Here is a 13,522-nt window from a genome sequence, read left to right as displayed (position 1 = left end):
CGCTCGTAAAGCCAAATACTCGTTTTATTCTATACTGACTCAGGAAACGCAAGCAATTCTCGCAAGTTCTAAATCCCACACATCTTCTCGATATCAAACTAACGAGCGATTCACACGAGGTAGTGAGTGACCATGATTGCGCAGAAACAGTTAACAAAGCATTCGCATCAGTTTTCACTTGTGAACTTGACACGCTCTCACAGTCGCCATCCTGCAACTTAGGAACTTCCATGCCAGCTGTCACTTTCTTCGAAGTGGACATTTCATGCATAATTCCCAAATCAAAACATTCTTCATCCGCTGGTGTGGAATCCATTAACTCGAAACTCCAAAAAAATCCTGTGCTAATGGGGTGCCGAAAATGATTTCTAAATGCCGACCGGATAAAAAGAATTCTATCATATCCTTTAGTGTTTCCGAGTATGAAGATCTATGCACTAGACGTAAGAGCTCAGAAATTATTATTGTTATTAGTGGCATTATTATTATTATTATTATTATTATTATTATTATTATTATTATTATTATTATTATTATTATTATTATTATTATTATTATTATTATTATTATTATTATTATTATTATTATTATTACCAAAATGCTCGGGGTCTGCGTACCAAGACACTCGAGTTTTTCTCTAATGTTCTTTCGTCTGCTTTTCCTATTATTGCTATCTCTGAAACCTGGCTCGGCACTGAAATTCCCTCATCTGACTTTTTTCCCCCGACCTACACCACCTTCCGCAGTGACCGAGATTTCAGTGAAACCAAACAGAAAGGCGGTGGCGTGCTGATTGCCATTGACAATTCACTGAAATCCGTTAGACGGAAAGACCTAGAAACCATCGAAGAATCGATCTGGCTAGAAATCAACCTTGAGCGCCGTGAAAAATTGTTGATTGGATGTTTCTATTTACCACCCAGCATTTCCCCTGCCTCGTTTCATGATGTCATGTCTTCCATTGAACTTGTGGTATCTTCTCATAGTGGGCACAGAATTATTGTTCTTGGGGATTTCAATGTACCTGGAATTGACTGGAGTACGCTTACCTTTTCTCATTACAATCATTTCATAGAGAAAAAGTGCAGCCTGCTCTTGGACTTTCTGGCGTTTAATTCCCTACTGCAACATAACTCAGTCGTCAATTCCAGTGGCAACCTCTTAGACCTGTGTGTGTCAAACGATCAACCCCTTGAAGTTTCCCGCTCCAACATCTCTCTTGTACGTCCGGACAAATTTCACCCACCACTTAACGTAAGATTATCTGCATCAGCCGAAACAACGAGCTACAGCAGTTACGTAAACAAATCTCCAAGATTTGCGTTCAAGCGAGGTGATTACACGGGCCTCTATCATCACTTGTCCACCGTTGACTGGTCACAGGTTACTGACAAACCAAATGTTGATGACCAGGTTGATCAGTTTGCGGAGCTTGTACTGAGCAGCATGCGTAATTTTATTCCCCAATACACACATAAACAACGTAAATATCCCCACTGGTTCTCATCTGAACTTATCAGTGCACTGAAGCATAAAGATCGCGCACACAGGAAATCTAAATGTTCTCCATCGAGCGAGTGGAAGGAAGAGTTCAGCTTTTTTCGAACTCTCGCTAAACGCCTATATAAACGGGATCATAGTTCGTATATTGAATTCTTAGAAAAAAGCGCTTCTGACAGGCCAGCTGAGTTTTGGAAGTATGTACGTAAACGGTCCAGCAAAAGCGGAGAGTCTTTCAGACTACTAGACTCAAATGGGGTAGAAGTGCATGCCGTCGCTGACTGTTTTGCCGCACATTTCTCATCCGTTTATAAGGCCTCAGACTCTAGCACTGATATCAGACCGCCTAAGGCAGTTCGCTCACCCAGTGCTTTGTCGCTGGATGAAAATCTTATCTGCGAATGCATTAAGTGCTTAAAACCATCCTTATCATGTGGCCCAGATGGCATCCCCTCCGCCATACTAAAAGCTTATAGTAGTATATTTGTCCCAGTACTGACTACGATATTTAATAACTGCCTGGACACTTCCACATTTCCTAGCATGTGGAAAACTGCTCGTGTTTTCCCAGTATTTAAGTCGGGCTCTAAAACAGATGTTTCTAATTATCGCCCGATTTCTCTACTATGTGCCACATCAAAGATCTTCGAGCTGGCTCTTCACAAAATATTGTCTTTTAGTGTTAAAAGCTCATTGATTCCTAATCAACATGGTTTTCTCGCTGGCCGCTCAACTACCACAAATCTTGCTAGTTTCATGACGCAGATCTCCACACCTATTTCTCAGAGAGGACAGGTTGACGTACTCTACTGTGACCTGAGCAAGGCTTTTGACGTAGTCAGCCACACACTGATTATGGTTAAACTTGCGCAATTTGATGTTGACTTGTCGGTTGTGAATCTCCTGCAGAGCTATCTGCTCAATAGATATTGTTATGTAGCGGTAAATGGCCAATCATCTTCTTTGTATAAAGTGACTAGTGGGGTCCCTCAAGGGTCAGTATTAGGCCCACTCCTATTTTTAATTTACGTTAATGATGTTTCTTTTGCCATTAGTAATTCTTCTTTCCTCTTGTATGCCGATGACATCAAGATTTTTAAGGAAATTCATTCAGTTAACGACTGTCGCTTGCTGCAGTCAGATTTGCGCTCTTTTTCCGAATGGTGCAACGCTAATAACCTTTCTCTGAATGCCTCGAAGACAAAATTCATGTCTATCACTCGCAAAACATCTAGCGTGTCATTTCAATACTCTGTCAATTCTGTGTCCTTATGCAAGGTTTATGAGATCAGTGATCTTGGTGTTGTTGTTGATAGCACGTTAAACTTTTCTGCTCACGCTAAGCGTGTTGCTTTGCGGGGTCTTCGCACCCTAGGCTGTGTTTGCAGATTGTCTAGAGAATTCCGTTCTCCTATGCCGTTCCGAAAATTGTACACCGCGCTATGTCTTCCTCAACTGGAGTATGCGTCCGTGATATGGAATGGCATTGCTCAATCCAGCGGTAACACCATCGAACGAGTCCAGAAAAAATTCCTTAGCATATATAACCATCGCTTTGCTAAAAAATCTCGTTCAAATACTGCTGAATTATTATCATTGCCATCACTTCACTGCCGACGAAATCGTTCTGATCTCTTGTTTCTTTACAAGCTAGTCCACGGTATCATATCCTGCCCTGTACTTCTCAATTGTGTTAATTTTCGAATTCCGCGTAAGTTAACCAGAGAGAACAGACCGTTTCATGTACCCGCCTGCTTCTTCCAACACTCTACCGTTCACAGAATACAAAGTCTCTATAATGTTAATTTTCTTGATCTTGACATTTTTCATAGTCCACAATCATTGTTTTTATCCGAGCTTTGTACTGTTTTGACATAGTATGGCACAATGTACAAAGTCTTCCCTTCTCCGTCTTTCCGCATAGTTGTATATATGCAATCTAATTTTTCATTCCCCTTCAATATTTGTCGTGTTGTCTTATTTTACTCCTCCCCTTTTGTGTTCATTTCTCTTTGTCTACGTGTATTTGCTCTTTATATTTCTGAAGACTGTCTGTATTGTATAGTTTATTTTTATTGTTTTTTTTTGCGTGCGCCTGCACAAAGACCTTACGGTTGTTCCTGGGCACGTTAAATAAATGATTGATTGATTGATTATTATTATTATTATTATTATTATTATTATTATTATTATTATTATTATTATTATTATTATTATTATTATTATTATTATTATTATTATTATTATTATTATTATCATGCACGAGAGATGGCTCTGTTGATCTAGTACAAAACATCTTCCCAGTGCGTTCAGTTAAAAACTCGAGTTTAACGTTTATTTCAATAAAGTTTCAGTTGCGAGTCAGCGCTTGCTTAGTGCTACCTTCATATCACCATGACAATCTATGTAATGCGGCATTCACTTCGAGTTGTTGTCTTCATGACCAGTGCATTTGCCGGGAAATAATAGCAAATAAATGTGATCGTTATTCGAGGTTCCTGCATATACAAGCAAACGTACCTACCTCCTGAAAAGCAGGTTTGAATGCATGTGCTCTTCGGGCTATTCTCCATGGAGCAATTGTTAAAGAATTAAAGATTTGCTTTCAAATCTTAGGACAGTTATAATGGTCAGGTTAAATAGACCGACAACTCTCTCAAATGTGTCTTTACATTATTGTGCAGTGATGGTAGGAAGTGCAGATTGAGCCCCTTAGATGTTTTGCCTTCTTGAAGAACACTGAGCGACAATTTTCACTTCAGGTTGCCATGCAACTTGTGAAAGGTTGTGATTAATATTGGATGAACATACGGGTATCTGTTCGTTTCTCATGCTGCGTCTACAATTTCACATGAATTGTTTTTACAGCGTCAGCTTTTTTTTTTCTTTTTTTACAGCCGATTTCGGGAACGGTGTTGTCCGCCGTGAGTGATTTTGAGGATAAGCACACTAGTGGTTCAACGTGCTCCGATGTTTGCTAAGGTTGAAGACTATGCGTGTTTGTATAGCGTAAGAGAATTTGGATACCGTAAAGCTTCAACGGAACACACAGAAGACGGACACGCAGGGCACCGTGGCGAGTGCTTATGAGGCATTCTAAGAAAACAATTTATGTGACCTTGGGATTTGTCTTTATATAGTATAGCTTGATATGCCACTCATCCATTTGTTTAATAGCGAAGCTGTTCTTAGTCGAGGCTTTCATGTCCGGGGTTGCAGCAGCGGGGATCACGTGTCCACGCAGTGAGGCGAGTCAGGCTTGCTAGGAAAGAGAGGGCTGCGTGTGCTGCGAGAGGTGAGGGGCGGGGGACGCCGAGGGGTGAACCATCGAGACACGCGCCAAGATGGGGTGATGGTGAGGCGCAGTGGAGCGTAAAATAGCTTGTCAGTGTCAGCGTTCAGGAGCATGCGCTTTCAAGATGGCGAACATTCCTCATTCTCCCAACGAAAAAGCCGCCCGACGTGAGCGACAGTGAAAGCTGTCGCTAGAACGGGCATGTCGTTGCCGAGCCAACCGCAAGAGAGGCCGAAGCTAAGCGCCAAGGAATGGAGGACTCGAAAAACATACAAGTACGATATGCCCTGACGAATGACGGGCATAAGCTTCGCTGTTTCGACAGTGTTCGCGAAGTGGAGCTGGCTGGATTTTTTTTTATTATCGTAACACGTAAGTGGGCGAGCCTTGCGAAATCACGGGTCACAATTTCTAAGATACATTACTTGCGGAAACATAATTATCTAAAGATGAAATTGTCTTATATACTCGTGTAATGGCCGCAGGTTTTTTCCCGATGTTGGGGGTGAAATTCGGGGGTGCTGCCATAATACATGGACAAAAAGACACAACTTTATTTTTATTTCGTACATGTTTTCAGCGCTACTTGCCTTTATTGAACTGGAGTACTCGCGTTTGCTGGGAGAAGTGAAAAAGAACCGTTGTCACTTTCACGTGGTTGCAAGAATGTTTTTCCTCGTCCTCGTCTTGCTATTTAGTCGTCGTATCCTCAAATTCGTATCTCTCCCAGATGAGTTCGTACTCCGTTTTATCCAATTTGTTCGAGATTCCCATGATCTTGAAGCTTATCTTCACTGCCCTGAAGAAAACCCTACCGCACTCTTCGAAAATCCAGTGACACATATCCCCAAGGGATGGCCTGCGCAGCCGTGTAGTCGATGTTATTTCGTTGGATGGTGGCGCGTCGGAAGCAGCCGCTAAATCTCGGAGGCTGCGCTTTTGCTACCTGGAGGTGGTGAAAACTCGGCACGGCTGCTTTGTGTTGCCCCCGATGGACAAACAAAAGAAGCTTCTAGGTGCGGCAATCACATTGATGCGGCCGCTACACGAGTGTATACACGAGCTTCATCTACACTTGTGTACACGAGCTTCTGAGACCAGACACTCAAGGGTTATTTTCGATTAATGTAAGTAACCTTAGGCATTGCCGAATATAATATTTTCTGAGAATCGTCTAACCTTCGTTAGACAATGTTATGAAAAAACGGTGGGACACCAAGAACAAGTAGGTGATATAGACTAACTTACGGACAAGTTTCGGTGCCACCATACTTGGCCTTTAACCTTGCCGTTTTTTTTTTGTTGAACCACTAAATGAACATTGCTACAGTGCGCGTATACGCACGAAAATGGTTGGCTCGGTGCATTCGACATTTCATTGCCTAATCCATTCACGTCGTGATATACAGAAATAAGAAATCAGTCGTTGAACTGCCCAAGGTGGCGGCGCCCATATATCGCACGTAAGTTTGTCTGTAGACGGTGGCGATTTACCCGAAGAGCATATCACGCCAAAGTCGCAGCAACCAACTGCAGCTGCCATTGGGGCAGAGAGAATTGTCACAACGCTACGTAATCTTTTGTGTTGGCAATGGTGGTGTCACAGACTTCATGTTTTTGAACCATAACCCTGCTTTCCGCGTAATCCTAGAATATGCACAAAATAATTTTTTAGAATGAAGTTGTCCCTGGTTTCATCATCAAAAAAATACTATCTTGAGGGATTTAGCAGCCTACGCATCTCATTCATCTCTTTTATGAGGCAGTTGAGGATGCCCTAGAACATTGGTGGCCTACATAGTACATCACTTTCGTAAACTGGGAAAACTTGCGTGACTTAATACACAGCAATTGTAAGGGAACTCCGTACAAAAGGAATGAATTATATTACTTGAATGCCTCGAGAAAATACAAGCAAAAGTTTATTTGATGGCTATCTCAAACCTTCACGAAAATAAAAAAAAAAATATCGATTATGGTGGCCTGCGGGAGTCAAAGTGCCTTGTACAAGCCACAACAGGCATAAAAATACCAAAAATGTGATCACATATTTTGTAAGTTTAGCGGAAGCATTGAGGCGACGATCGTCTCCTTGGGACATAATTCTGTATGTGTTATTTACTTATGTCATGCCACTGTTTCAATTGCTATATTCTATTTATAGTCTTCGATATCTATAAAATGTTGGCTTTTTCTGTGTGGGCTATCAAACTAAAGAAACTCTCCGACATTAGGATCATCATGCTTTCACATTCCTCCATTGATATTCACACACTGAGTTACCTACACCAAACTCAATTATTCCGCTGAAGCTAAATTTCGCCAGTGTTCGTCATTACGGATTTTTGTACTACATACGTTGCCCGTATTATCTATTACAATTTACACCTCTGCAAAAGTGCATCTGACTATCAGGGAGTCCTATGCGAACAAGCGTCCTTGACGTGGTAAATATTGCTTGAAAAGAGACAAAAGGGGCTTCGAGTGCACTTGCGTCTCTTTTTAAGACAGTCTTCTCCGCGGCAAACTGAGCTAGCGGGTCTGAAATTAAGATTTGTGCTGATGGTACCATGGACACCACCAGGGCAATTGCCGTTATCCAAAGAGGCAGGCTTTTGATTGCTTCAAGTTAGAATTCAGCGCGGTGTGACGTCTTGCGACTAGCGTTAGCCTTTTCGGCTGTCCTCCTAAAATGAATGTCCGCACGGCTGCTCTAAAAGAGAGTCTGTAGTGTGTTTTTTCCTCACTCTCTTTGAATGTGCTTTTCCTATTACGTGCATAAGTAATTGCGCCAGAGTCCCTCCACAATAATTGAGAAGCCACTCTCACAGTAAACATACTAATGAAGCATTTTAGCCTTTCACAGTCACCTTGTTCTTTGTTTGATGCAGCAGAAATGTTAAGTGCATTGTTATTCAGTACGACTTTACCCATATTTCTAGCACTTCTCACAATGTTCACGCTATCGTGAATTTTTCAATCACATTTATTTCACAGAAAGCTTAAATGCATTTTGTATTTTTCACATTCTGGCACATAAAAAATGTCACTCAAAGTACAGCAGGGATGCAAGACATGTCTCTCAAAAACATTTTAATTTTGTCTGAATGAATGAAATTTAATACACGTGCAATGCTCGCCAGCGCGCCTTTGTATTGACTACCTCAAAAATGAGTTTAAGGGACATGTCCGTGAAATGAAGGTAGTCAACTTCATCACAAAATAATTTATATATTAACAACAGGATTCCACAAAGCAGACACCTCTGCCAAATTCTGGTGTAATGACGGCTAATTTGTGCAAAAATATAAGGATTCTTAAGAATATAGAATGGAAGTTATTTTTTACAACAGCAGTGAGTGCATACAGTTTGCCTAATTACAAGTGCAGTGACTAGGATTGTGACGCAATATAACGGAGCACCTAGCGCGAATGTCAGCAGCACATTCAACCCTTGTAGCCGTAGCCGCCGTATCCATAGCCACCTCCGTATCCGTATCCACCTCCGTATCCGTATCCACCTCCGTATCCGTAGCCACCGCCGTACGATCCTCCTCCGAGGCCGGAATGTGCAACGAGCGCACCACCGCTGGAGAGCTTGTTCACCTGGTGGATGGTTCTCACGAGGAAAGCTGGGCCGGGCACTGCCTTGTACAATCCTGGTCCTCCGCGCAGTAGGGCAACACTGCTGCCGACACCCACACCTCCGACGCCACCGCCACCGTATCCCAGGCCGTAGCCGCCACCGTAGCCAAGACCATAGCCGCCGTAACCAAGTCCGTAGCCAGCTCCGTATCCACCATAGCCAAGTCCGTAGCCAGCGCCGTATCCGAGGCCATATCCGCCGTAACCGAGGCCACCAGCCATGGTGGTGCCAAGGACAGCAAATAATATGGCGACAACGATCTGCATAAGTAAGATCCTTTTAGGAACCACGTCTCTGATAAAGTGCAAGTTAATGCTCTTCAATGGTTTTACTTCGTGTGTATTTTAACAAAAGAGGTATACTTTCTTCAGACTTGCTGCCCGTTAGCTTCTAGTCCCGCTTTATTTAGAGCTACAAGAGCGGCGACTTGCGTTGGTTGGCGAAGCTGCATGTTGAACCTTTAAATCGACAAGGACACAAGAAGGAAGCTACGCGTGACAGGCGCTGCCTTTAAACAAACATTTGTTGTAAAACACGGACGTAATATATACTGCACCATTTCCACTTATCTCACAGATTAGTTACGATGGAAGAAATGGTGGTGTTAGCTGGAGGTTACCACTAGACATGATTGGAATCGCCAGTCAGGCCCATTTAAAGACTGTTTCAACTCCGTTGCCGTTCTACTCGAAACGTATAGAATACTGAAAGTTGTAGTTAGTGCGCTAATTTGTATGTGACTAGGAGATGCTTGGCCAGTGCGTATACTAGAAGAACGCTGTTGCACACAAGAGATATTCATAACAAACACTTTGCATATATATATTTTCTAATAATAATTTTTGGGGATTTACGTCCCAAAATGACGATATGATTATGAGAGGCACCGTAGCGGAGGGCTCCGGTAATTTCGACGACCGTGGTATTTTTTTTTGAACGTGCACCTAAATCTAAGCACGATGCCCTCTCAAGTTTTGCTGTCGCCGCGGCCGTGATTTTATTTCGCGACTTTCGGGTCAGCAGTCGAGCAAGACAACCACTAGACCACTGTGGTTGGGAATATATGTTCTGCTAACTATGTAGCGCGCATATCCTACCCTGAATAATGAGCGATTACTGCTGCAAGCAAGCAACCATCACAGCATAATTGTGGTCACTTGGGTTCTGCTTCCCGCTGACGTTTCTACCCAAAGGAGGCCAAAATAATGCAAGAAATCCACAAGAGTCAATAACTAATGTGCGCATAAATTAATCCTAGCAGGGAAATAAATCCAATTTTGGCTGCCGTCATACTACAAGTTCGTGCAGTAAAATTTTCTGCGGGCACACGTATCTACTATTCGGTTTAGCAGCAACGCAAAAAAAAAAAAAAGATTCCACACGGAAACTAACCATCGCGGCACAAGTACTTCTGAAAAATCGCTTTCAAATATAACTCTGCTCTGCTGAGAAGAAGACATATCAAGAGTAACTCTACAAGGAGTACTACCACTAGTTCTTTTTTTTTACGTTGAGATGAGGTGATCGACCGTGTGACTGGTTAATTACGTAGTGCCGCTCTAAAAACACCGTATTTCTCAATGATATGAGCCCGTCCAGCATTTACTCACGATTGGGTTCATTGGTACTGTTCGTTAAACCAAGTCTGTGGCAAACAATGTCTGCGTAGTCCTCAAGTACTGGCTTATATACTTGGCATTCCGCTAGAATGGAGCGCATTGGGCACCGGGGCCGTTGCGCGTGAGAAGGCGGTATCGGACCTGCGTTGCGATTCCAGGAGCAAAGAAAAAATAACACTGCACGTACAATATGAAAGTAACGCACGGAAACCACCCCCCTACAGTGCCCGCGGTGCAAGAAAAACAACGAAACATTAAAAAAAAGAGTAGGAAATAACGTGCAGGATCTCTGGATCACTACAGCTCCGCGTATCTTCGCACTCGATTGCAGCCGTTTCCCTGCGGCAATCGAAGCAGTACGCTTGTGAAGCGTCCGAATATGCTTCGTTTCCCTATTTCCAGAAATGGAAGCAAAGCGTACGGACAGAGACGTGAGCAGTGCATGATAACCTAAAAGGAGCGTCCAATACGTGCTTCTTGAATTCTACGGAACTGGTGTAATATTGAAAAAAAAAAAGAGAGAACGACGTGTATTAACCACTACCACCAGGCGTTGCTAAAAGGTGAGCAGTTCAGACAATACGTCAAATGAAGGACTTTCAAATTCAACGCAAGGTTGAAATCCGTACGTCGCGAAGTTTTTTTTTTTTTATATGAGTTAGCGAGCTAGCCCCTGACACGCTCACAGAATCGCCGACTTAAGGAGTTACTCGTTTGCGGAAGTAGCCGGTTATTCCATTCTTTTATGATGCCTGTTGTTGACTGGTGTATGCAGGCAGAGGTGAAAAATTCACGGACAATTACGATACTGCCTAATGCGAATTCTGAGCGCAGCGTCGTGTTGGGTCAACGCCGACTGTGTTTGAAGTTGTGGCTAGCCGCAGTTGTAGCAATATAACATTCGTGACATACTGCCATCGCTAGAGTGCTATGCACACCACTCTGTGGATTGCAGGCGTCGCGAACCAAGCGAAACGCCGACAGCCCGTTACGACAAACGAAGCCAGCCGCGTGTTGTATAATCAGCGTCAGGTTGAACATAGTCGGGCTTAGGACTTCGCCTTGAGGCTACCGTAATAATCGGGTGTCGGGTCATACTTTGTCTGCACGTGAAATGATCTCTTCTGCAAGTAGCTGTAAGCCCACATATAGATCTTGCCACCAAGCAATAATACAGGCACGACTATGTCAGCTGGTATACCTTTCAGGTAAGCGGAAACAGCGTCACTAGCACCAAATTCTCCCCTGGCGCTTGGTAGGGCAAACTTCCATGCCGAAAACAACCAAAGCTCAGTGATGCTGCCATCGAGACTTCATCCCGCTTGCCGTCGGCTGTATGCGCTCGAAATACTGCCTTGCCACGCGCGGACGCAAACCAACACCTCTTGCATTTGTTTAGATTTTTTTCCGAATGCATTGCTCTTGCACTCTTTGTATTTATCATCTTCCGGCTGGTAATTCTCGCGTACTCACAACAGATACACAAGACATTTTTTTTTTGGAAACAGTTTGTGTGTTCAATGCACACGATCCGGCTCCTCGTGGCGTGCGCCAATTTTTTTTCGGCGGAATTATGAATAGTATGAAAAATGTGGTTTCTTTAATGCTTGTATTCGCAAAGCATTGGAAAGGCAACATTCATTACATGACACAATGACGTACAGCTGATTATCTCGTGCATTCAGTTCAAATGGATGCATTCGGTATTGCGCTGCACAAACATGGGCCTACAGCTTTCCACATTTTCTAATACACACAGAAAATCGGTACAGAAGCCATGTTCATGTGCTGTGTAAAAGAGAAGTCGACAGAAAAAATGTCTTATTACAATGCCTTTTCTGTGAATAGTAAAAGGATTGTCAGGGGCAACAGATCAACATATTGAACGTCAGTAAAACTGGTCTTTCATTCCATGCTTGATAATCTTGATAATCCAAACAGCATGCTATAGATAATACATTTCCTGCACAGCTTAGCTTATTCTAATGTACCAGTACATATTTAGCCAGTTATATTAAAATGAATTTTTTACACTTGCCTTTGTATGGCGATACATGTAAGACCAGTACAACTTCATTCAGGGCTGTAACATTGCTAACAGGGTATCGTAAACAAAGTCCACTGGATAATATTCTAGGTGTTTTTTTTTAATTATAATGTAGATACTCTGTTTTGTCACCGTCTAGGCACAAATGGCACATTTCTAATGCAACAAACAAATAGCACAGCGTAGGGGTTTCTTTTTTTCAAAATATTAAATATTGGGGAAGAAAGTGCCAGCTGATGATTGATCACCATTTGATGTTGACTTAGGAGATAATGGCGCACAAAGCTTTTAAAAAACGCGTAGTTTGAAGACGTGAAGTATTTATAAAAGAAACTCTAATCGTCTGCATTCGATGCATCAGAGCAGCGATGTTTGAAACCATGTCTTTTGAGCGGTTTTCATGACTGACCTAATATGCTGACCATATGTTTATGCATTTTGTATTCCTGTCTTCACATTCGCATAGGGCAATTATAAGGCTTTTTTAGTCGAGGTAGTGGTAAGCTGCAGCAGAAGTGTCTTCTGCCCGAGAGGCTAAATGAAACAGGGGAAATTTAAATCACGTTCAGGAACGTACCAAGGATAAGTATTTGCATGTTAAGACGGTGGCCCTATATCCAACGTCAACCACATTCTTTATATGCAGGTTTAAATACCGCACGTGAATTATGCCTTATACAATAAGGTATACGAAACTGAAGAACTACTGCAGCACGGAGTGTCCAAACCACTATCTCTAAAACCAAAAAAAATATAATCATTGTATTTTACAGTTACTAAAATGCAGGTAATGAACTTGCAGCTTAATGAAACTTTGGGCGCTAAAAATCGCTCAAGGTATAAGAGAGAGAGAGAAAGAAAATAAACATTTATTTTGAGCAAGCGCACTGCGCGTACAAGGTGGGCGGCCTCCTTATTCCAGGTAGCCGCGGGCCTTCGCCATTTCTCGTGCCCGTTGAACCAGGCTTCGCTGATTCTTCAGGTCTGGGTCCGATAGCTTGGCCTCCCACTGCTCTTCGGTTAGTGTAGCAGTGCCAGGGTTAAGGAAAAAAAAATTAGGCGTTACTTTAAATGACGAGGGTAGAAATAGGCAGCAAGAAGAGGTGGCAGGAGAGCAGGGGCGCGATTCTCGACGTATCCAACTTGTGGATTATCCACTCCGGCGGAGCATGTTCATTACTCGAAAAAACGGCGTGTTGTGACGTCATGGTGCTCTTGACCACGTCGACGTACTGAACCCGCCAGCACATTCCCAGCGTAAATAGAAAAAAAGTGAACGAAATATACGGTAACAGGACACTTAAACAAAGTTGACAAGCCTGAACTTGCATATGAACGTGTTCAGGTGTTTCAGAACGATGCAAGGAATGAGTACCGACTTTCCAGGTGCGTCAGGCGGTAGGCCGCGTTAAACC

General features: G+C 42.8%; 1 protein-coding gene across 1 annotated transcript; it reads right to left on the bottom strand.

Moving 5' to 3' along the window:
- Window positions 1–8,132: 8,132 nt before the first annotated feature.
- On the bottom strand, window positions 8,133–8,707 carry LOC119390903 (shematrin-like protein 2). Its single transcript, XM_049414974.1, has 2 exons — window positions 8,512–8,707; window positions 8,133–8,460 (listed from the first exon to the last, which is right to left on the bottom strand). Exons 1-2 carry the CDS (start codon window positions 8,705–8,707, stop codon window positions 8,243–8,245), a joined length of 414 nt encoding a protein of 137 aa, XP_049270931.1. The 3' UTR covers window positions 8,133–8,242.
- Between the last annotated feature and the right edge of the window lie 4,815 nt (window positions 8,708–13,522).

The sequence above is a fragment of the Rhipicephalus sanguineus genome, chromosome 4, assembly GCF_013339695.2.
Source record: "Rhipicephalus sanguineus isolate Rsan-2018 chromosome 4, BIME_Rsan_1.4, whole genome shotgun sequence".
Classification (NCBI taxonomy): domain Eukaryota; kingdom Metazoa; phylum Arthropoda; class Arachnida; order Ixodida; family Ixodidae; genus Rhipicephalus; species Rhipicephalus sanguineus.
Note: the sequence above shows the minus strand (reverse complement) of the source record. Positions and strands in the feature narration are given on the sequence as shown.